At 37.2% G+C, this 25,998-nt stretch overlaps 1 protein-coding gene across 1 annotated transcript in view; it reads right to left on the bottom strand.

The window, feature by feature from the left end:
* SRBD1 (S1 RNA binding domain 1) overlaps positions 1-25,998 on the bottom strand; it is a 225,995-nt gene that overhangs the window by 186,585 nt on the left and 13,412 nt on the right. The window contains exons 5-9 of the mRNA XM_030800181.1: positions 13,554-13,720; positions 9,583-9,700; positions 7,784-7,922; positions 2,533-2,629; positions 1,105-1,240 (exon numbers count right to left, since the gene is read on the bottom strand). Coding sequence (XP_030656041.1) covers positions 1,105-1,240; positions 2,533-2,629; positions 7,784-7,922; positions 9,583-9,700; positions 13,554-13,720 — 657 coding nt within the window. The remainder of the gene's footprint in view (positions 1-1,104; positions 1,241-2,532; positions 2,630-7,783; positions 7,923-9,582; positions 9,701-13,553; positions 13,721-25,998) is intronic.

The following is a 25,998-nucleotide window of genomic DNA, read 5'->3' as shown; positions in this document are numbered from 1 at the left end:
AAGATAAAGACAGAGAATCCTGAATGCAGCAAGAGAGAAGAGACTTGTCATGAATAAGAAATCATAAGATTAACAGCTGATTCCTCATAAAAAACCATGGAGGCCATACCATAAGAGTGGATGGTATATTTAGTATTAAAAGGGAAAAATTAAAAACCATCAACCAAGAATCCTATATTTTAAAAAACTCTCTGTAAAAAAATGAAGGAAATGTTTAATGGGCATAGAGTTTCGGTTTTGCATGATAAAAAATTTCTGGAGATCGGTGGCACAACAATACAACTATGCTTCCCATTACTGAACTGTATGCTTAAAAATGGTTATGATGGTACATTTTGTTATGTGCATTTTACCACAATTAAACATAAATTTTTTTAAAAAGGAGAAATTAAGATTTTCCAGAAAAAAACTAGGAAGTTTGTCACTAGTAGACCTGCCTTACATGAAATATTACAGGAAGTGCTTCAGACTGGAATGAAAGGGCACTGGATAGTAACTTGAAGCCATACAAAGAAATAAAGAACACTGATAAATGTCGCTACATATGTAAAATAAATGCCAGTATTATTGTATTTTTGGTTTTTATCTCCTTTTTTCCCTATATAATTTAAAAGCCACATTCCACAATGTAGATATAGCCTACGAATACACTTAGGAAAAAAAATTAGTAAACTGAAAAATGAAATCAAAAGACTGAGGTACAATGACTATGATTTATATAACTAAATGAGACCTCTCACACTTTATTCTAAATCAGATATCTCATATTTGTATTTCACATGGAAGAGATCCAGAATTGAGCTCAAATATAAGGATACTGGGAAGCAGAGTCTAACAAAAAGATCACCAGCCAAAAAGTCAAGATACCTAAAATGTTACATTGTCAGCTCTGCTAATAATTCTCAATGTCACTTATTAACTTCTCTGGGTCGTTAGTTCCCAATTTGTGAAGCGGCAAGGATATGACAATATTAAAAGAATTTATATAAAGAAAAAAGAAAACAGTTAACATAAAATTATTTAAATTCTTAGTAAAGTAGCAGGCAAATCCAAAATATTATCATTATTACTATATCAGCATGCCCATGCAGTTTCTTTATTTACCTGATGATGGTGAATGTTTCTTATGTTGCACGAAAAATGCTGGTAGAGCAGAAACTTATCAACATCTTTCTCATTTACTTTTTTTGAGGACACTTTTGCCAGAGATGACTGGATACAAACGTGTCTGTTCTGGCACCTGTTCAGATACACAAGTGTTCAAAAAACAAGCGGTTATTAATTTGTGCTTTAGTAAAGAATATATAGAAATAAGGATAGCAAAAAAAGTTAAGCCATTACCAAGTGAGTTTTTTTAATGATGCCCAGCTATGAAATCGATATTACTGCCCCATCAAAAGGACTCTTTGCCTATTCATACTAGCATAGTCCTCCAGATCTATTTATGTATCTACTCGATCTCCCCATAAAATGCCTAAATGAATTCAGAAACCATGTGCAATTATGCAAAAGATCAAAACTATCTATAGAAACCAAACCAATAGCTCTGATCTAAATATCAGACTTTTCTAATCACTAAGTTAGATAGTCACAGTCAATTAAAAACTAAAAAAAAAGAGAAACAAAAGGATGTGTCAGGACAGCTTCCAATAACAATTTATAATACTGAACCAAATTTAAGCGGCATAATTACTTATAAAAACACATTTTAAAACCTGAGCAATTATTTTGCTTCAACTCATTCCTGCTGGAGCCACTGAGAAAATAAAAAAGTTCTCTCTAGCAACAGTAGTCAACTAAGTCATCTCCTCCTTTCCTCTCCTCTGCACAGCTCAAACAGCTAGATATGTGGAGGGAGAGAGGAAGAACAGACCTCTAGCAGAAACCTGTCTTCTCTTCTGATACACAGCAGAAAAAGAACAAAATATATAAAAATAGGGTTTTAAATTAATGTTTTTTTTAATGATGCATAAAACCCATAAGCCCAAGAAGGCTCTAGGTCAAAGATCTTTAATGTCTTATAAATTGGGACTGTGATGCCATAGATAAGCTGCTCTCCTCAACAGCTAAAAATCATTTGGAGATCAGTACTTTTATCCAGATCTAATATTACACATTCTCAAGTCAAGCCAATCACTGGTAAACACCAGAAACGAGATACTATAAAATAAGCATACATCACAATCAACATGTTTAAAAAGCAATGCCACTCTAAAGGACATGAATCTCTCTTCGTATATATTGTGTAAGGCAATGGTTTTTAAACTCATCAGGCTCCTCCACTGAGATGCCTCAGTGTAATGAGGGTGAGTAGGCAGAGTTCCAGACTCCCTGCCCAGAATTCAATTAAAACAAGTTTACTTTTATCTGTTTTATATATTTGGGTTCTGTTGTTTGAACAAAGAGTTCTGCTACTTAAAAAAAAAAAGGCTGAAAACAAAGTTTTTAATGAACATTGGTATTAGCACTAACTGTGTGACCCTTAACAGCACGAGTCCATAAAGCAGAAAACTCCATAAAAGAGTTACTCACAAGTTCCGAATGAAGTCAAGCGTGTCTTTGTCTTTAGCAATCATGTCTGCTAAAATATGCTGCACTCCTATTTCAATATCCTGAAGCGTTGAAAGCCCTTTAGGAGAAGGGTAAAAAGGAAAACAAAAACAAAAACTGTAAGATTGGTTTTAAATTCTATAACTAAATCACAGTAAATTAATTCCAGTCAAAATAAAACCTTAAGTTGACAGCCTTAAGACAGAAAGATATTGTAGCAGTATACCAGCTTCCCTTTGTAACAAAAACAAGTCTCCAAAAGCAATAATACAGACATAATACGTAATATATTGCCCAGTGGTAAAAATGCATCTCTGGAGCCAGCTGCCTTGTCGAATCCTGGTTCTACCATTTGCCAGTTGTGAGACACTGGGCAAGCTACTTGACTTCTCTGTACCTCAGTTTCCTATAAAAATGGAATCATAACAGTACCTCCTTTATGAAGTGATTACAAATATTAAAGATGTTATGGGAAATATATATTAATAGAGTCCAAACCCAAGGGACACTACTCCATTTGTTTAAAAAATTATCCTTTAGAAGCAATTTCTATTTTGGATTATGGGGCATTTTTTCACATTTTCAACGACCCATTTGAATTTCACAAATCTCAAAAGCACAAAACAAGAGTTTTCATGCAGTTGTTCCTCTTCACAGTTAAATTGTCTACAGATGGGCATTAAGTTCTCTTTAAGCATTTCTGATTTGCTAATTTATAGCAATGAATCTTGTAAATCAAGGTCTTTCTGATATCAGCTTACACTGAGAGAGATCATTTGCACTGCTTTGTTTCATTTCGTCTTTATCATTCTATTTGCATGAAACATTTTTTGCACTAAACTTGAATTACACAAGCACTGCATATCATATGTATGTTTTCCTGTAAGTAAAGTTTTAATGAGTAATAAGGTACAAAAGCCAAAGAGGACAGGAGGATATTTATTATGGCATAATTAATAAATAGAAAATATCTAGTTTGGTTGTGTTAGGATAGCTATGTTACCTACTGAAGTAATTATGTTTACAGCTGACCTTTAAACAACATGGGTACAGGTCCACTTTTTTTTTTTTTTTGAGATGGAGTCTTACTGTCTTCCAGGTTGGAGTGCAGTGGTGCGATCTTGGCTCACTGCAACCTCTGCCTCTTGGGTTCAAGTGATTCTCCTGCCTCAGCCTCCCAAGTAACAGGGATTACAGGCGCACACCACCACACCTGGCTAATTTTTGTATTTTTAGTAGAGATGGGGTTTCACTGTGTTGGCTAGGCTGGTCTCGAACTCGTGACCTCAAGTGATCTGCCCACCTCAGCCTCCCAAAGTGTTGGGGTTACAGGTGTGAGCCACTGCACGGGTCTGCACTTCTACATGGATTAATTACAATAAAAGTTGGAACAAGGGTGCCTGCCTCTCGTCACCCCTTCCACCTCCTCCACCTCTTCTGCTTTTGCTATTCCTGAGACAGAAGGAACTCCTCCTCCTCCTCCTCCTCCTCCTCCTTTTTCTCGTCAGCCTATTCAATGTGATGATGAGGATGAAGACCTTTATGATAATCTACTTCCATTTAATAAACAGTAAATATATTTTTTCTTCCTTACAATTTTCTTAATAACATTTTCTTTTTTCTAGCTTACCTTATTGTAAGAATATTGTATATAACACATATAACACACAAAATGTGTGTTAATCAGCTTTAGGTCATCAGTAAGGCTTCAGGTCAACAGTGGGCTATTAATAATTAAGTTTTTATAAAGTCAAAAGTTATATCTAAATTTTCAACTTTGAAGAGGGAGTGGGGGGTGTGGGGGTTGTTCCCCTAATCTCTGTACTATGCAAGGGTCAACTACATTTAAAAGAAATTTAAATAAAGAAATTTGGCTAATGAAACTAATAGGAATTCTATTTACATTTCAAGAAAACTTTCCTATGAGGGAATTTTCAGTAACAAGTTACCTTTACAAGATGGAAGACTGTATATCTAATGGACTTAAAACAGCTATAGCACATAGAGCACTCAATAAACATCTGCTCTTTTGTTAGCTCTCTCAGTCTTCATCTAGGAAAACCATTCACAAGAACTAATTCCTGAAGTTCCAAATATCCCAGAGCATCATCACACGAAGTTTAATGACAACACCAGGGTGATAAGTCAATAGTAACGATGGAACCTACAGGGAGAACTATTAATGGAAGCAGAAAACAGAAGAAATTATAGACTTTGCAATAAGAAAGGGCCTTTGAAAATCCCCCACCATAAGAGGGGAATACAATTTGAAACCTTATGTAATTAATGAATCTAATTAAAATTGTGCTAGAACTCTAGAGAACTGTTGTAAAGTGTGGTCTAAGGACCCAAAAATAAAATCATACCAGGTACTTGTTAAAACTATGAATTCCTAGACTGTGGAACTGAAGTATTTCGCGGAGTGTCCCAGTAATTCTGATACTCATTCAACTTTTAAAAACTGCCACTAGGGAAATGCCTTGAGCTACTTCTAGAGCAGTGGTTCTCAATGGGAGATAGAAATTATCAGAATCATTTGGGACACTCTTTCAAATTACATTCCCCTTCTCAGTCCAACCAGGGAGAAAAATAATTTAAAAGGCAAGTCTTCCGTGTTTTGAAAAAGCTCCTTTCCCAATCAAAGAGAATAGATCTTGTGGGTTTAATACAGTCAAAGATAACAGATGTTCCAAAAGTTTAGCACCTCAGTTAAATCAGGAGGAAATATGGTCCACAGAACCAGAAAATCATATCCTTTGCCTCACAATGAAATCTTTCCAGCTACAGAATCTTCAAACCTCCACACCTGTAAACAAAAACCGAAAGGCCAACATTTCTTTTCACTTTCTCTGCACTTAAGCTACCTCTTCTTATATATGACAGAACAATCAGTTACTTCCTCTTGGACACGAAAGTAGTATTTTGGATCTCCTAGGACATAGTCCATTTGTGGCACAGTATAGCTTTATGATTCAGACCAAATGCTTACTGGTCTGTGGCAAGCAAGCAAGAAGTGTCTTCTACTGGGGAAAAAAAAAAACTGAACTATCTGGTTTCTTAAATATTTCTTTCAGGAATGATAGGAATTATGAAACTTCTTTCGAAAGACAAATAAAATTAAGGATAATCATGATTGTGTGTAACATAAAGGAGGAGGAGACAAAGAGAAGGAGATAACATTCCTATCAAACTTAAAAAAAAAAAGCAGTACCTAGCTTATATAGACTTACTACTAATAATTCTACATTCTTGATCAGGGTAAAAGAAAGAGGGAGTAAAGCAAACAAAAGTCCTGATACGTCTGCTAGTACAATACTACTTTAACTGTGCTAGACCCTGAACTATCCACATTATAAGAAGTATCACCAAGTGTCCATTGTCAATATATTCCAGCAGCATCACCATGTATGACAATCCAAAGAGATATGGTTATCAAAAACCTAGCCAGTAGGAACTCAGTGTATGAGAGAACTCAAGAGACCTTGGTACCAAAGGTAGTGAGAAGTAGAAGGAAAGAAAATCAACCACAAGGAGAAAAATAAAAATAAAAACAGTCGATAAGCCTTTGTGCATCTAACATTCTGAAAGTTTCAACACTCCATTTTAATAAAACATACGATGACTGGGCACAGATAGTTTCCCATTGTGGTTAAACTTAATGCTTAGCTGTAGTCTTAGCTATTATTAAAATATTAAGTGTTGCAACCATTTGGAAATCTAACTATAAATACACATTAAAAATTAAACAAACTTGAATTTTACTCATTTCAACCTATCTCTAAATTCACATAATCCTATTTTACTTTTTCATTATTGCCCTTCTCCAAACATTAAGATAAGTGTGTTTGGGTATAAACAGATATCTGTATTTTACAGACATACCTACTTAGTTTTTTAAATCACAAATTCACATTTGCTGGGTTATTTAAAATAAAAACAGGCTATGGCATGCTATAATTTTCCACAGGTTAGTACATACTGTGGATTTTGTTATCAGAGACTGCCCCCTACAGATATTTACATGTCCCAGCCTATGGCATCCACAGAAGGACAAAAGAAACTGGAGGTGGGGGCGGGGTGGAAAGATGTAGGTCAAAGGGTACAAAGTTGTAGCTACACAGGCTGAAAAAGACTAGAGTTCTAACATACAGCACGGGGGCTACAGCTAATAATATCATAATGTATGCTGTAAATTTGATAAGACAGATTTTAGGTGCTCTTAACACAAAAGAAGGTAACTATATGAGATGACGAATATGTTAATTTGCTTGATTATCATGTATAGAATAGTTTGACTATAGTACCCACTTCACTATGCATGATGTATATCAAAACATCATGTTGCACATGTTAACTATATAATTTTTTAATATTAAAAAATAATTTTTTGAGAGTAGAGACCACCAGATCAATTTCTCCACTCAATCCTAACAGTGAATTCCTGAGAAACAGCCACTCTTAACCAAAAGTTTTTACTCTAAGATTTATTTTTACAATAAAACCCAATGCATCTTGACATTTATCAACTGTCATTTCCCTTGAGTTTTTCTTAGAAATATGTCTCCCTTACTTCTTCCCTCTCTTATTCTCTGTTGTGCATGCACACACACAAAACAGGAAGATACACTTGGAGGGAAATTTCAGAAAAATACACTTTACTTCTACAGTAGAAGTGTGAGAGTGGAGCTTCACTTTACACTTCCTGGATGTCAAAACTGTTGACATTTTTAAAGAGTATTTATGACTTTTACAAGTAAAGAAATTTTTAGAAATAAAAGCTTTAATAGACAATATAGGAGAATCTTTATAAACTTGGGATATGAAGGAATTTCTTTAAAAAGAAAATACAGCTATTATCTTAAAAGATGATTAACTATAATAAAACTCAACTAATACCTATTTATCAAGAGATGCCATGAAGAAAGTGAAAAGACAAGTTACAAACTGGGAAAAAAGATTTGCAACACATATAAATGACAAAAATTATTTAAAAATAATAATTTTAAAAAGAAAAACAATACAACAGAAAAACGGGCAAAAGACTAGAACAGGCACTTCATCAAAAGAGAAAAGCTACTCAGTAGGTACGTCAGGATTTATTTCAATTATTCTACATAAGCTGTAATATTCTTTTGTATAATCATTACTTAACAAAACAGTTTTTTAACATACGTTTTTAAATTAAAAAAAAAAAAAAAGAAACAAAGTTGATCTCTGTAAATAAAGCCAGTACCTTTAACGTCAGGCCTAATGTATGATAGCAGACTGAGCTCCCCTGGTTTCTCAAGCAGTGCCCTGGCTGCTCCTTCTAAGCCCAACTGTCTTGCTCTCTGGGCTTTAGTCCCTTTGCTCCCAGTTTTATATGGAGCAGACTAGAAAATAAAGGCAGAAAACATATGATTCAGTTTTAAAAAAACAGAAGTTAAAACTAGGATACAAAATTAGAAGACATGCTGAGAATGCTAAAGAAATCCTTTTCTCAATCTTTTCCTCTTCCTTCAGAGATGAATTAAAACTAATTTGAAAATGCTTACTGTATGAAGATGGTATGTGCTTTACCTTATTCTTTATATTTTTCTATATGCTAAATTAGGTGCTTGGTTTCGCTCATCTTAAAAACTCATTGCTTGGACTGCAAAGTCCTCAACTCAAGCAAGCTCCTTTAAAAGTGTTCTACACACAATTCTTCTACTTCTTTTTTTTCTTTCTTTCTTTTTTTTGAGATGGAGTCTCGCTCTGTCACCAGGCTAGAGTGCAGTGGCACGATCTCTGCTCACTGCAACCTCTGCCTCCCAGGTTCAAGCGATTCTCTTGCCTCAGTCTCCCAAGTAGCTGGGACTACAGGTGCACACCACTACATCCAGCTATTTTTTTTTTTTGCATTTTTAGTAGAGACGGGGTTTCACCATGTTGGCCAGGGTGATCTCGATCTCTTGGCCTCGTGATCTGCCCGCCTCGGCCTCCCAAAGTGCTGGGATTACAGGCGTGAGCCACCGCACCTGGCCAGTCAATTCTTCTACTTCTTTTTTTTTTTTTTTTTGAGACGGAGTCTTGCCCTGTAGCCCCGGCTGGAGTGCAGTGGTGCGATCTCAGCTCACTGCAACCTCCGACTCCCGGGTTCAAGCAATTCTCTGCCTCAGCCTCCTGAGCAGCTGGGATTACAGGTGCCCGCCACCACACCCAGCTAATTTTTGTATTTTTAGTAGAGACAGGGTTTCACCATCTTGGCCAGGCTGGTCTTGAACTCCTGACATCGTGATCAGCCCACCTCTGCCTCCCAAAGTGCTGAGATTACAGGCGTGAGCCACCGTGCCCAGCCAATTCTTCTACTTCTTAATCCACTCACTCTCCAACCCACCATCATCTGGCTTCTCTTCTCACATACCTTGCAGGAAATGATACCACAAAAATCCATGATGATCTCCTAATTACCAAATATGTATTTTTTTTTTTCAGTCTTTATTCTGCCAAACTTCTCTGCTACACATAATCACTGATCATAACTTCCATCTAAAACTCTCTTCCCTGCTGTTCCAGGGCAACATCATCTCCTGATTCTCCTCATACTTCTCTATTTTTTTCCTACCTCCTTACGCTCTCCCATCCTCCATCCACACTTCAAAAGTTGGTATCCTCCAGTGGTCAATCCTGACCTGCTGACAAACCCTTCTTGAGTGAGTTCTTCCATTCTCATGGTTTCATGTACCAACTACAGGCTGAAGACATCCACATCTGGATCTCTAGTTCAGTCCTCTCTGACAAGCTTCACGTTTGTATAATCTACTGTTCTTCCCTACTTGACTGGAAATTCCTTGAGACAAAGACTATGTATTTATTCACCTTTGTAAACCCAAGTGCCTAGCACAAAAAAAAACTCTATAAATATTTATTGAATAAAGAATAAATATTGTTGCATTAAATAATGGTGGCTAATGACGTTAGCTTTTTATTTCTTGGTGTTCTTTAATCATAAGAAGACCCAAATTGTAATATATTCAGGTATTACGTTAAAAGATAAAAAGGATTCCTTACCACGTGTTCCAGTTCTTCAAAAGTTTTACAATTCAGCATGGCTTTTAACAAGCACTCAGACATCTTCCCTTCCTTCTTAATTTTCTGGATTGTACTATGAACTTTCTTTGCAACAGCCCTGAAAATAGAAACTTTTGTAATATACAAAAACTGTATGTCAAAACTGTCTTTTCAAAGCTACCTCAAACTTACAGAAAAGTTGCAGGTAAAGTAAAAGGAACTTTATTGTCTCTGAACTGTTTGAGAATAAGTTAACATCCCTGCACTCCAACACTTTAGTGTGATTTCCTACAAATACAAATCTTCTACTACATAGCCACAAAATAACCATCATTATCAGGTAATCAACACTAATATATTACTACCATCTAATGCAGACCTCAATCAGGTTTTACCAACTGTCCCAATAATATCCTTTATAGTGGATTCAGTTAAGAATTATGGGTTACACGTAGTTGGCATGCATCTACAGTCTCCTTCAAGCTAAAACAATATTTCAGTCTCTCCTTGATTTTCTTCTCCTTGATAAGGCCTTGATGTTTTTGAACGCTACTGGACAGTTATTTTGTAGAATGTCCTGCAGCTTGGGTTTCTCTGATGTTTCCTCACAATTAAATACAGATGGAGCATCTTTGGCAGAAATATCATAGAAGTCACACTGTGTTCTTACTACACGTTATTAGGTGGCAAATGATTTTGATTTGTCTCATTACTGATTAACTTTGATCATTTGATTAAGGCAGTATCTGTGGGTTTCTCCAAGATACAGGTACTCTTTATTCCTCTTGTAATTATAAGTATTTTGTGGAGAGGTACTTTGAGACTATATAATTATCCCATTCCTCGTTAAACTTTGAATTTATTCACTGATTTATTTATATCGCTATAGATTTAATGGTTTTTTATTTTACTTAGTGCTTACAATCCATTGCTATCATTTATCTTAATGTTCAAATTGTTCCAGATTTGGCCAGAAGTAACCCCTTCAAGCTAGCGTCTGTGTCCTTTTGACATGTCTCTGTCATTCTGCGAGCACCTCCTTATTCTCTGGCATATGATATTTCAGGCTTATCTTCTAGTTTCCCTCCCAGCCCTGGAATCAGAAGGATGATACTTAAAAACCAAGGCATAGGTACTAAGTATGCTCATTGCTACTGCAGTATCACTGCTCAGGATGGGCACACCTAGCACCCACAGTTGGTTTCCAAATACCATTCCCCACTAAAAAGAACCAGGATTCCATGTAGAAAAGCTGATTCCAGGAATCAATTTACAGGGATCACTAAACAAGTAACGACAAAAGGAAGGGTGGGCACAGTAGTTCCCCCACTTTACAACAGGTTTTCACTGTGAATATACAATCCTATTGTTACAGTTAATGCTTCTCATCCTATTGTATTACCTCCTATTTATAGAATCTGCCTAATAATGGTATTGCTAAAATGATGGGCAAAAGTTAGAGATGATAATATGATTTATTCAAAATGATCTATGGAAAAGAAAATTAAATCTACTTGTAAATTTAAACAAAAAACTAAAGGCAGAAGACTATAAATTAAAGAGAAGAATATAAATTAGAAAGAATAATATGCAGTACTTAGATTACAACCTGTATGTCTTATATAGTCACGGTAGCCCAAGACTGTTTTCAAGGGCTAAAGCCTACCAGGTCGTTTTAACAAAAAGCCAATTCCTTTTGTCCTATTAGCCTGCATGTAAGGAAGAAGAGAATTATCTTTAGAGAAAAATACAGAAAACTTTTCTTACTATCCAGAATCATACTCTTTAATTCACTTTTCAACAGTGAATTTAAAAATGTTTTACCTTGCAACCCAGTATACATACATATACATGCTACATAATTGAAACATTTCATGAAACAATATTTGCCTTTACCACATAAATGTACTCTTGTATTTTCTATTCACTATTTCATTTTTTAAGTGGTATGACTTATTAAATTGGTTTTACTTCTCATGTAGGGGTAGCAATTAACAAATTGAAAACCAATGCTCTAGTTATAGAAAATGCTGAGCTTAAGAAAAAATAAAGATCATATCTCATTACCAAAAAGAAATCTCTGTACTATAGAAAAAGATCTCTTAAGTTCCAGTCAATGCCCCCACTTACTTCAAGGAATATTCACTCCTCTACTAATATTCAATGTATTCCCCTATTCATAGAAACTCAGAGAATGGAATTCTTTTGCAGTAGAAGTGTTTTTTAAAAGAAAAAGAAAATAATAATATTCTTGATATACAGCTCCTATTTGTCTCTCATACAACCAAATATTGTTAGACTACCCTTTAATTTTTTAAGCAAGCTTTTCTTGCTTGTTTGTGATGCTTTCTCCAATTTCAGATCCAAAACCCTCAGACTTTCTTAATTACCTTGTCTTCAACCAGACAGAAGGCTTACTTCTGAATTTGCAAACTGCTGGCCTTCTAGGTGTGGTTGAGAGTGGTTTTGTTTGGCCTAGAAATTTCTTACGTAAAAACCCAAATCACCAGCTTCTTTTCAGAAACAGGAAGAACCAGCAAACTGGGCAGACAACCCTGCAGGACGGCAATCTACTGGAGATGAGCAGGGGTTGCCCCTCTTAGACAGGGTTTGTAATCTCCCATTCTTATCCCCCATGCTTGATTATCCTAGCCTGGCTCTGGAAGATTTTCATCTGAGACTACTTGATTTAGTCATTTATATTTTTACATTGGCAAATTGATTCTGCCTCTCAATGAAGTATAACTTTCCACATATTAGCATTTTAATTCTCCTGACACTAAAAGAACGTCAACAAAAGAGGTAGAAAAGTTAGTGAGATGCAAGTTCCCCCAAAATAACAGAAAGCTTGTCAAGCTTGTTATAAAAATTACCCTTAATACTTTTAAAATGGCTTCATAGTAGAATGATAATCCAATTTTAATCAGACCTTTTTTGTACACTTAAAGAATGTACACATTAACACAGTGCCCATAGGAGACATGCAATAAATGCATAAGCAGTGAAGTGTTTTAATAAACCCTATCGAATAACATGGTCAGTCTTGTAGTCTTTGTACACATATTTCTCAGTTATTAACAGTGAGTCCAGAGGCATAATTTTTTTAAAAAGGTACTTTCCATTCTGTAACCATACAAAACTTACAATCCACTATTGTTAAATTACCATAACCATTAAAAGTATGGGAAAAAGGCTGGGCATGGTGGCTCAAGCCTATAATCCCAGCACTTTGGGAGGCCAAGGCGGGTGGATCACTTAAGGCCAAGAGTTTAAAACCAGCCTGGTCAACGTGGCAAAACCCTGTCTCTACTAAAAGTACAAAATTAGTGGGGCGTGGTGGCACATTCCTGTAATCTCAGCTACTCGGGAGGCTGAGGCAGGAGAGTCGCCTGAGCCTCGGATACAGAGATTGTAGTGAGCTGAGATTGCACCACTGCACTTCAGCCCAGGCGACAGAGCAAGACTCTGTCTCCAGAAAAAAAAGGGGGGGGGGAGGGGAATGGGAAAAGGAAATATACATATTTCCTACCAAACTCTATACTGCCAAAGAACTCTCCACTTAGGAACTTTGTGAAACTAAAAGGACAGATTTACGTGAGTGGTTAAAAGATTTAGAATAAAACGTACTTTCTGAGTTTCCTGCTGGCAGTCCTAATTTTGCCATTATGCCCAACCTTTTCTAGGAAAGAAGATGACAGTCAAACTCTGAGGCACACACTTTTACTGCAAATGACCTTTTTGCTAATACATGCTCAAGCTATGCATAAACACACCAGCAGAGGGACTCCACACACGCCCTAAATAAGTAAAATAGAGCTGACTTCCTCTGTCAGAAGAGGACTATATCCAGATTACAATAATTCAAGGAAACAAAATGTTGAAATTGTCAAATATACCGTCATTCACTTTCTCACTGTTCCTCATTGGCCTTTTCCCCTTACACTAGGCTTATTCTTTTTTAAGTTTCTTACCGTAGCTCTTCTAGGGTTTGTTGAACTTCTCTCAAGGAATCAGCATCAAGGTTATTAATGAGCTCTTTTCGATAACGTATAATGAAGGGAATTGTGTTATCATCATTAAAGAGACGAATGGTGTTGGCACAAACCCAAGGTTCAATATTAGTTCTTTCAGATAAAACCTGCAAATTAAAGATACTTAGTGATTTAAAATGCTGAAAATTAAACATCTATATCATGTATAATTTAAAACATAGTATCAAATAATGTTCTCCAGTGACTTATAAACTACTTGCTATAGTTTTTTAAAAAAAGAAAGCCATATAAAATACATGTATCCATTGACAATCATAATGGTAAAATAGTCATTTCACAAATTCAATAAAATCCAATCCAAACCACTGTATCATTCAAATTCCAGTGTTCAATGAGGGCACTTTTTAAATGATGCAATGATATACTTTTCATCTCTCATATTGGTAGCAAAGCAAGGAGTTCGTAACTCACTTTTTCAGCATGAGAGCAAAGGAAAGCCATTTTTCGTCATTGCTAGTGAGCAATTTGGCAATATCTATGAAAATTTACAATGCATAAACTTTGGTCCAGCAGCAATTCTACTACTGGAAATTTATCATAACATATACATGCCTCTAGAAAATATTATTTATAATAATTTTTTTTGAAGAACTGTTCCTAGCAGAGTAAAGGTGAGCAAAAACCTAAGTTTACAATGGAGGAACTGGAAAATATGTTATGCCCATACTAAATACCATGCAACCATTTAAGAATCTGAGGCAGCTCTATACGAACTAATATGAAATGATTCACAAGATCTGGAAATAAAAAGGTAATTGGTTGGGTGAGGGTTAGAGTTGGAAGACCCTTCTGTAGCTTTTGAATTTTGTATCATGCACAAATACAACATCTTCAAACTAATTAATTACTTTTTAATTTTTTTAATTTTTTTATTTTTTTGAGACAGTGTCTCGCTCTTTCACCCAGGCTGGAGTGCAGTGGCACAACTGTGATTCAATGCAACCTTGAACTCGCAGGCTTAAGTGATCCTCCAGCCTCAGCCTCCAAATAGCTGGGACTACAAGCCACGCCATCATACCTGGCTGAGTTTTTTTTTTTTTATTAGTGGAAATGAGGTCTTATTATGTTGCCCAAGCTGGTCTCAAATACCTGGGCTCAAGCAATCCTCCCGTCTCAGCCTCCAAAAGTGCTGGGATTACTGGCATGAACCACCACATCAGGCAATTAATTATTTTTTAAAATATTTGTTTTAAAATATTATTTATTTAAAATCATTGGTATTTAAATATTTAATTATTTTAAAATATAAATATTAAAATATTTAAAATTATTATTTTAAATACATATTAAAATTGATGTTAATTATATTAAAATACTAATATTATTTACAATATTAAAAGATGATTTATTAATCATTTAAATACTTAATTATTTTTAAGTCTATAGGTTTTAGCAAAATGTACAGTTAAACAGAAAAGTTTACAAAAGTCAGCCTGGAAAAGAGAAAGAATAAAATCCAATTTTAGTAGCTTCCCAAAACCTAAGCAGCTCTTTCAAAGTAAAGAACAAAAGGAGTACATTTTATTATTATTTCAACTCTGAATGCCCAAGATCTGACAGAAACTGGGGTAAAAAACAGGGAAAATTTATTAAAGAATTATCATAATCAACTGATTATCAAAATCAAGTCCAGATACATAACAGACTGAATTTCAAGACTACATATGAAATAAATGGCTAAACTCCAGAGACTATAGAGAATATCTCATTCTCGGGGCATATTAAATTCTGAAGTCTACATCTTATCACCCATTCTGACGGATTAATGCCAATTCTGATAAGAATGCCAATTTCACATTTCTATCCCTGACTCTCTTCCACATGAGCTCCAGACTCATTTAGCTAACTATTTTGACATATTCTCTTGGAAATCTAATGGGCATCTCAAACCTTGCATCTCCAAAGTTATCTTCTTCTCAAACTTATTTCTCCTCTACTTTTACCCATATTATGCTATTCAAATGGCAATTCAACCCAGAAAACTAAGAGTCTAACTCTTCCAACTCCTTCAACTCTTAAATCCAATCCATCTTAAGAACCAGTCAACTTGAACTGCAAAATATTTCCTTACTCTGTCACTGTTCTTCATTTCTTCTGCCCCACACCCCAGTCTAGTTCTAGCCTGAACTAATGAAATAGCTTTTACCTGTTCTCCCTGCATCCACTCTAGGTCTCATCTACTCCAGTATACACAAAGCAACAAGAATGTTATTTTCAAAATGTATACCGATGTTGACCTGTCACTGATTTCCCATTGCATTTGGAATCCAAACTCCTTACCATGACCCAAAAGACAGAAGCCTCTCTCCCACCTCATCTTATCCAGTCTTTCCCTAGATCATTAGATGCCAGCCCAATAGCCTTCTCTCAGTTCCTAGAACAAGCCCAGTTACTTTGCTCTTAAGAGGCCTTCATGAGGCTCCTCCCTCTTTAGAAATACTCCTGTTGCTTGTTATCTTCCTTGACCCTCACAAAATCAACTCATTTATATTTTCTCCCTCAAACCTGTACCTTTTCCTGTTTCCTATTCCAGTCCACATCATGTCATCTACCACAGAAACCTCAGGGGATACTGTGGTTATCTCCCATAATATTGTGGCCACCTCTCTCCATTATATAGCAGCTATGTGGCTTGACAGCACTTGACCCTAACTCCAGCTCCGCAGCATGTGGCTCAAGTAACCAGCTGTTTTCAGAATTAACAGCCTGAGTGCTGCATTGCCCTGGCCAGAGAGATTAGCCCAATCAGCATGAAGTTAAGATTTGGGCTGGAACTTCCTCTGAAGAAATACAGTTTGTAGAGGTAGAAATTCAAAGTGGTAGCCATTTTATTGTTATGAGGATGGTGGTGCTAAGAGAATAGTAGATTGTTTCAGTGAACTGAACGAAATTTTCCTGTTACATAGGTCAATAATCTCCTTTATTGCTTAAACTAGTTTGAGACAGTTTTCTTTTATTGTAATCAAAAGCATTCTAATCAATGGCCTAAGCATCACTGTATATTCTCTATCACATCCATCTACTCTGTCACCAAGGAGGCAAACAGAACTTCTAAAATGCCTGTTCCCTCCCGCCTCAAGCTCTATTTCCACTAATAGCATCTTTTATCTGAACCCATAGTAGGTTTTTATTGTTGTCTATGCCTCCCACCCACCCCATCTGCATTACTACAGATATTTCTAAAATACAAATATAATCAAGCCCCTTATTTTCTTCTTTTGTTTGAACTTAAGCTCCAATGACTTTTAGCTACCTACAGGTAAAGGTCTAACCACTTTCCTCTTGAGAGGCCTTCACGAGGCTGCTCATGAAGAAGTTAGCAATCTAGAAGGGAAGATAAAATATTAATGCAAACAAGTAAAAATAAAAAAGCATGTGCCAGGCAGTAAGTGGTACCATGTTTTTAAAGAAGAGAAAAGATCTCCCTGAGGTAATCAAGGGAGGCCTGCTGCAGGAATAGCATTTTGGTTGACCCTTGAAAGATAGGCAAGATTCTGAAAGACAGAGATGACAGGTGGAAATGACAGGAATGCTCATCATTTTGGAACTGTGTGATTGTTAGAGCAATCCATGGGCTCCCACTACCCAACAGCTCAGCTATTGTTGAATAAAAGAAATGTAAGACAGCTAAGACTCCAGACCCTGGATGGTAATAGGTCCTAACAAATCCATATGGCATCATGTATGTTATGGGAGTGTACAGTGCTGCTTATGCAAATTTGATCCTTGAAATTAAGGCTAACAAAACCACATAAAAGCAGTCTTCATTTTGGGGACTCCAAATCACCAAATGTTTTCTATATTGATTCAGTTGAACATTTATTTTAGCTCATATTATATGCCAATAACCATACTAAGCCAATGATAATCAAGATGTAAAAAAAATCAAGTGCCTCTTCTCAAGGAGCTAACAAGCTAACAAAAGCAGACAGACATGTAAATAGTCAACATACAGTATGGTTCACACTCTGACAGAAGTGTATATACATTGTTTTAAGACCACAGGAAGGGTGGAAACATCGAATTCTGCAGCAATGGAAAAGCAACAAGAGAATGAAGGTACTTCCAGGCAGCTAAATGCGGAGGCAGGAATTCCAGGAACAGAGAATAACATCAAAAGCCTCTGATGAGAAACCACTGCACATTTTTTAAATTGCTAAAAGTTCAGTAATGCTGAAATGTATAAAACTGCCTTTGCAAAAATCTTAACTGAGAAAATTATTACAGCGAAAGAGATCTGACCTAACCAATTCCATCTTGTTCCTAACCTCCAAGCTGTCCTTATCCATTCCTAGGCGTAGGCTGAACTAACTTGGGGAGGAACTTAGTTTACAGTTTAGCTTTGAAACAAAGACAATAACAGCATTTTTGCAAAACAAACCCCCTTCCTGCCTGGGGACTAGACTGCCTTTGTAGGACTAACAAATTAGCCACAAGAGTAGAAATTATGGTTCAGGAGTTGATATGGTTCGGCTCTCTGTCCCCACCCAAATCTCACCTTGAATTGTAATCCCCATAAACCCCATGTGTCAAGGGCAGAACCGGGTGGAGGTAACTGAATCACAGGGGTGGTTTTCCCCATGCTGTTTTCATGATAATTAATGAGTCTTACAAGATATAATGGTTTTGTAAGTGTCTGGCATTTCCCCTACTTGCACTTCTTTTCCCTGCCACCATGTGAAGAAGGATGTGTTTGCTTCCCCTTCCGCCATGATTGTAAGTCTCCTGAGGTCTCCCCAGCCATGCTGTACTGTAAGTCAATTAAACCTCTTCCCTGGCCAGGTGCGGTGGCTCACACCTGTAATCCCAGCACTTTGGGAGGCCGAGGTGTGCGGATCACCTGAGGTCAGGAGTTTGAGACTGGCCTGACCAATATAATGAAACCCCATTTCTACTAAAAACACAAAAACTAGCTGGGCATGGTGGTATGTGCCTGTAATCCCAGCTACTCAGGAGGCTGAGACAGGAGAATCACTTGAACCCGGGAGGCAGAGGTTGCAGTAAGCTGAGATTGCAACACTGCACTCCAGCCTGGGCAACAACAGTGAAACTCTCAAAAACAAAACAAAACAAAAAAAAACCCCTCCTTCCTTTATAAATTACCCAGTCTCAGGTACGTCTTCATAGCAGTGTGAAAATGGACAAATACAGGAGTCATGCAGCTGGAGGCTTCAGGATTTTAAAAATCCCCAAATAGCTCCTGGGGATAACATTCTCATTGTAAAACCTAAGACCAGTGCTTGAGATATTTTGCAGACCCTGTACTATATGGATCAGCTGGCAACACCCAGATTGATAACCGAGTTCATCTGGTCTTACGGCCCCCACCCAGGAACTGACTCAGCAGAAGAGGACAGCTTTGACTCCCTATGATTTCATCTCTGACCTGACCAATCAGCACTCCTGACTCACTGGCCCCCTATCCACCAAATTATCTTAAAAACTCCAATTCCCAAGTTTTCAGGGAGACTGATTTGAGTAATACTAAAACTCCGGTTTTCCACACAGCTGGGTCTGTGTGAATTACTCTTTCTCTACTGCAATTCCCTTGTCTTGATAAATAGGCTCTGTGTAGGCAGTGGGCAAAGTGAACCCACTGCACATTACATGTACAAGGAGTGTGAAGATCAGGTGAGAAATAGAAAGGTGGATGAGGCTACATGGTGAATTCTATAGAGTTTGAACTTGATATCCTATACTCAATATGAAGCTGTTATAGGTAGACAAGCATAAGCATGGCAGGAGAGCCCCCCTCCCCAACTAGGAATGTTGGGTGATGGTTCTGCAATTATCACATTGCCTCTCTAAAAGTGATAAATTGGCAGCCAGCCCCAGGAAGAGGCCATTTCCTGATGGTCCATACTTATTACACTAAAGTGTTAACTGAACGCAGACACCAGGGAGAAGCAACTTCCTGGACATGCACACCGAGAGACAAAATGGTGAAGTATGACCTTCCAGCATGATATGGTTTGGCTGTGTCCCCACCCAAATCTCAACTTGAATTGCATCTCCCAGAATTCCCACGTGTTGTAGGAGGGACCCAGGGGGAGGTAACTGAATCATGGGGGCCAGTCTCTCCTGTGCTATTCTTGTGATAGTGAATAAGTCTCACCAGATCTGATGGGTTTATCAGGGGTTTCCACTTTTGCTTCTTCCTCATTTTCTCTTGCTGCCGCCATGTAAGAAGTGCCTTTTGCCTCCCACCATGATTCTGAGGCCTCCCCAGCCATGTGGAACTGTAAGTCCAATTAAACCACTTTTTCTTCCCAGTCTTGGGTATGTCTTTGTCAGCAGCATGAAAACAGACTAATACACAGGGACACACCACCAGAGAAGCAAAGAAAGCCTCAGATGGGCTATGTACAACTTCCTAAACACACACCACATACTCACCTCCCAAGCATAAGGAGGGCACTGCACATGCGGGCAGCCCACTCTAAGCAAAGAATCATGGGAAAGGGGCCGGCCTATAAAGTCCTAGGATCAAAGTTAAACACCACACTTGACCTCAGTGCCTGCTTGGGTCTTTTCCGAGCATACGTTCCTTTCCTTTCTTTCCTGTTCTAAAGCCTTTTAAACAAACTTCCACTCCTACTCTGAAGTTTGCCTTGGTCTCTCTTGCCTTATGCCCCTCAGTCGAATTCGGAGGAGGAGGAGGCAAAAACTGCGGTTGCTGCAGACCCTTACATATTTGACATCAGTAACTCGGATACCTTCCACTGGTAACAAAGCCATTCAACAACGGATCCACTCATTGTTTGGTTTCAGCTGTTGAGTCAACCCTCTTTTTCAAGAGTTGATGAGATCTATGAACTACAGCAGTGGTTTACAATGTGTGGTCCCCAAACCAGCAGCATAAGCATCATCTGAGAACTTGTAAAAAATGCAAATTCTTGGGTCCCACCCAAAAGCCACTCAATCAGAAACTCTGAGGTGGGGGTTTAATAATGTGTGCTTTAGAAAAATTAGGCAAACAACAAAGAAACAACTAAAAGAGCTAAAAACGGAGCAAGTCTTAGAGTTGGGAAGGGGTGGGGCAAAGAACTACTATAGTTTTCACTTATAAGCGATTCACATTTATTACTTTTATATTTTTTAAAAATTAACTGGCAGATAGGAATGAGAGTAAGGGGGGAAAAAGGCACTCTCAAGAATTTTTTGTACCTCTAAGACAGAGGCACTTATTTTGACTGTTGTTTTAGGCTAATTCCTCTATAGAGTCTATTATGTTCCAAACACTTTTACACAGTCAACATAAACTCATTTAAACTGTATGAGAAAGGTACTTTATTGTTCTCATTTTACAAATGCAAAAACTGAGAGCCAAAAAAGTAAACTGCCCAAAATTCCACAAGCTATATAACCTCTTCAAAAATTCAATTTATATGCCAAGCAAGATGATTCCTCAGGCATAATCCTCATGTGTCAAGGGCATGACCAAGTGGAAGTAATGAATTATGGGGGGCGGTTTCCCCTATGCTGGTCTCAGGATAATGAGTCTCATGAGATCTGATGGCTTAAACTGCCCTCTCTCTAAAACCTCCAAGGAAATGCTTTTTCCCAAAGTGTCCTGAGATTTACTCCTCCGAAAGGAAATTCCTATTTCCTCAGTTAAAAAGAAAACATCTTGGCATCAAGCAAATAAACTATAGCCTTAATCATCCAGGCAGCATCTGCATTTTAAAAGAACATCTAAGTTAAATGACTCTCTAATGAGTGGAATTGAGAGAATTTTCTATTCTAAATCACTCCCAAACCAGTAACTGGCCACCTCCCCTCTGAAAAGCTGTTGATTTCTGCAGTTCTCCTTACCCTTACCTAGTTATTTCACTGTATCACTTATTCTACTACACACATGTTTTCTTACAGATTGCAAAAGGAAAAACCAATCTATGCTGTTAGAAATCAGAAGAGTGGTTGTATGAGAGGGAAGGAGGAATTGGAAAATAGTATAAAGGGGGATTTTGAGATGTTGGTAATGTTCTGGAAGCGTGTTACATGGTTACGCTTTTGAACATCTCTGAGCTGTACATTTATGTACAATATTCTGTATGTTATACTTCAAAAAAAAGTTGTTTTTTAAAAAGACCATAATAAATACTACCAACTAAATTATATTAACAAAAAGTACCAATATAATTTCTCTTATTTAATTTCTCCTGGACAAATAGGTTAAACCTAATAAGTGGTTCCGCATTTATACACAGAATTGCACTGAGATACATAACTCAGAAATGTTGACCACTTTTTGTCTCACTTCTTTCCTCAATTTTGTCATCCCATAGCTTTCTTCACCCACATAATCCCACACAATCTCTTCCAACAAAGGGAAAATAGCTAATAAAAAAGGTTTTGTTTGCCTTTTCTCCCTGTTTAGCAAACTTTACTAAGATATTACACATGACTGCTCAACTCCCCTACACTCACCACTCCCAAAAGAAACTGGACAACCACCACCTTTGGAGCAGTTTAATTTTCTCCAAAATTGTCTGTAGCTAGTCACTTGTTCAAATTCTTATAGTTCATGGTATCCATAACATATTTGCAAAATAACTTCAACAAAAACTAGTTTCTGGTCTCAATCACACATTTGCAGTTTGGGAGAAAGGGCTGAAAAGGAGTAGGTTGCTTCTATCAAAAGACCTGGTGATCCCCAACCCCTGATCAGGAAACAGAAACAAAATACATTCATGTATAATGTCTGTTAAAACATTACAGAAGGCCACTGTTTTGGATGAAGCTCCTGCAGTAGGCCCCGATAGACCCTATGTTCCACAGACTAAAAATCAAAATGGACTCACCCTGGCTAAAGTTTTAGTCACCAAACTAAAACAAAGTTGTTATCTGACTTTCCAAGAAATCTAAAGAATGATAACAGCCAATTTATGAAACAGTAGACTAAAAATCAAAATGGACTCACCCTGGCTAAAGTTTTAGTCACCAAACTAAAACAAAGTTGTTATCTGACTTTCCAAGAAATCTAAAGAATGGTAACAGCCAATTTATCAAACAGGCCAGTTTCAATCTTCAATAGGCATGATAATAAAGTTCCCTCTACTTTAATCCTTATACAAAAAGACTGAAGTAACTTCATTTTATCTGTTATTTTTCTATTTTTCTGTCTCCTTCTCTCCACCTTACAAGGAAAGTAATCCACTTTCTGTTGTTTCTGCTTTCATTAGTCCTATCTATAAAACCAACCCCCCTGCTCAATTCATTAGAACACTTATCCTATTTTATGAAATGAAGTGTTGCTTGATTCTAGAATCATAAACCCAACAGAGATCTTTAAACTAAACTTGTAATTTTGTCCTTTTGACAAGCCTAAAACTAAATCAAGTGTTGAGTATATAGTTCTGCCTCTCCAAACAAGACAGTGATGTTCCTGAAAAAATCTGTAGTTTTCAGACTTGAGAAATACACCTTGAACAGAAAAAAACAGAGGACCAAGTTATCACTGTGGCCAAGGCCATGGGGAATAGCACACAAAATGAAGGAAATATATAAATGACATTTCCACATGTTCAACTAGTAATACTTAATTTCTATACAATTAAGTTTCATTAACCATTCCTTGCTAACTAGATAACTATTCAGGATTTCCCCAAAGAATCTAGACATACATTTTGTGGCAAATAATATGCATGTTACAGGTATTTTGTTGAGTCTGATCCTTATCCAAATGTTCAAGACTTTTCTGATTTTCTGGCTTGGTATTACTTGACTCTCATTCTTGTCGGTTCCCTCTTTTTCCAACATCTACCCCTGTTCTCAACCATGTTTACAAGCAGGAATACAGTTTTAAGACAAAATTACTTTCTCTCCCACAAAGTTTCTCCTGTTTACAGAGAAATTTTAAAAGTATAGGAAAGGAAATCCACATATACCACAAGAATTGTCTGTAAAATTCAAGTTAAAATTAAGGAAGGATAATTGCAACTGGTTAAATAAAAAGAACCCAAACATGTAAATTCACACGTAATAGTTTCCCAGGCAATTTCCCTAAACCCACCAGGAAAATGCTGAGCTTAATAATTGCCATCGGATTGCTCAGCAAAGGTGGCAGCATCCCAAAAACCACTTCCCAACTCACAGGCAAGGAGTGCCCAGATTCTCAGAGAACAGGCTTTCAGCTGTCAAAATTCACTTCAAAAAATGAAGTGGAAAAAAAAAATTGCTTGGAATTAAAAGGAAAATCTAGTATGCCTATAATTTTCAAAATATTTTCTAAGAGGGCAAAAGGCCATAAAACAGTTCTTGTGCCTTTAAATGAGACAACTTGCTTCCAAGTCACTATTCCCACAATACAACAAAGGACATTACTGCTACTAGTTTACAAATAAAACTTTTCTTTCTTTGCTTTTCCTTTGTCACTCATCTTCTGGCAGCTGGGCACCTATCGCTCATCATATACTTGTCCCTCCTCATTCTACTCAGCAAGTAATCTTGCCTTTCTCTTGGAATGTATTTTCCAAAAGGCTTTGTTTAGCTGCTATTTTAGTGACATTACAGAACTCATTAGTGAACCCAGATATTCATCCCTAACAAAACATTAAAAGTCTAGGTTAACAAATTACAGAACAAATTTTCTTCTCTCAAAGCTCTGAAATCAACTTTAGTTATACCTATTAGAGAAATGATGCAAACTAGAAACTAAATTCTACAAATACTTTTGAGTCAATTCTCAGTAATTTCTCAGTAATTTTTAACTTTAAGATGGTTTTTCTGAACAAACAAAACTGTTTTGTCTATTCTACTCCTATCCATAAAAGATTTTTTGATAACCCATTGCATCTACTAATCCATCATGATAATGTATTAAACAAATGTAAAGTGCCTAGTACAGAGCCGAGCTCATAACAAGTCATCTATAAATAAATGGTAAGTATTACTATACCTTGTCAATTAAAGATCTGTAAACCAACACCTTAAGGTATTATGGTAAAAGAAACCTAAGTAAATCTTTGTCAACAGTGGCTAATCATCACCTAGATTTAAAAATTTACATTCTAAAGCTGAACCCTGATGCCCTCCTTTTCTCAGAGAATGCCCCCCCACAACCCCAACACACACACACACACAGAGGTGGAGCCCTGGCAGCCATGTTTCTAAAATACAATGAGGCCTCAGCACCCCAGGCACTGGACCAGAGATAGATACCTGACCCAAATTCAGCCAATCAGACTTTCTTCTTAAAATTTGGAACTGGAGGCTGGGTGCGGTGGCTCACACCTACAATCCGTGCACTTTGGGAGAACGAGGTGGGAGGATCACCAGGTCAGAAGACTGAGACCATTCTGGCTAACATGGTGAAACCCCGTCTATACTAAAAATACAAAAAATGAGCCAGGCGTGGCGGCACATGCCTGTGGTTCCAGCTACTCAGGAGGCTGAGGCAGGAGAATCGCTTGAACCTGGGAGGTGGGGGTTGCAGTGAGCCAAGATCGCGCCACTGTACTTCAGCCTGGGTGACAGAGTAAGAGACTCTGTCTCATGAAAAAAAAAAAAAATTGGAACTTGAATACAGAAGTAGCTGGTCAGTCTATGTAACTAATAAAACTAATGGCAAATAAACTAGGGAGCTGTCATTTTCTATCCTCTGTAAAGAAGCAAGAAAATCTTATCTGCTGAGAAAACAATAACTCAGAGAAGCAGCAGAAACTGGTGATTATAAGACACCAGATAGTGAGAAAACTAACAGCATCTTCTCTGAGTCCTCACAGTTTCCAATTTCTGGTTCAAGTCCTATGGGAGACTTGACCACATTCTGTCCCTTTTGTTCTTTGAAAGGTCCCTATGTCCTTGGTGAAAAACTCTTTTCTACTTAAGCTCATTATAAAGAGCTTATATACTTGTAACCTAGAGACAAAAGGCTAAGGCAGGGCCATTTTCTACATCTCTTGCCCTGTAACACAGGGTGGGAAGCAGAGTCATAGAATAAGCAGCTCTTTACTATGAATAACTTATTACCAAGTCTCAAAGACCAGAGACTTCACAGTCTAAAACTTCTTAACTTCCTCCTGCACACTGTCAACTACCAGAGGTGGATCTACGTCAACAATGGAAATAAGCTTAAAAAGTGTTAGAAAAGGAAAAGAGAAGAGAAGTGGTACATGTCCACCTGCCTCTGTAGGCCTGGTCTGGAACCAAGAACTTTAAGAAAGGCTTCAGGGTGAATCTGATGCAGGTAGTCCATGGACCACATTTTTAAAATGCTGCCTTCGAGCTTGCAGTGAGCCGAGATCGCACCAATGCGCTCCAGCCTGGGCGACAGAGCGAGACTCTGTCTCAAAAAAAAAAAAAAGCTGACTTCTAGGTCTAAATGAACACAGAAAAAGAAGGCATAGAAAGGAGCCTAATT

The sequence above is a fragment of the Nomascus leucogenys genome, chromosome 19 (genome assembly GCF_006542625.1).
Source record: "Nomascus leucogenys isolate Asia chromosome 19, Asia_NLE_v1, whole genome shotgun sequence".
Lineage (NCBI taxonomy): Eukaryota > Metazoa > Chordata > Mammalia > Primates > Hylobatidae > Nomascus > Nomascus leucogenys.
Note: the sequence above shows the minus strand (reverse complement) of the source record. Positions and strands in the feature narration are given on the sequence as shown.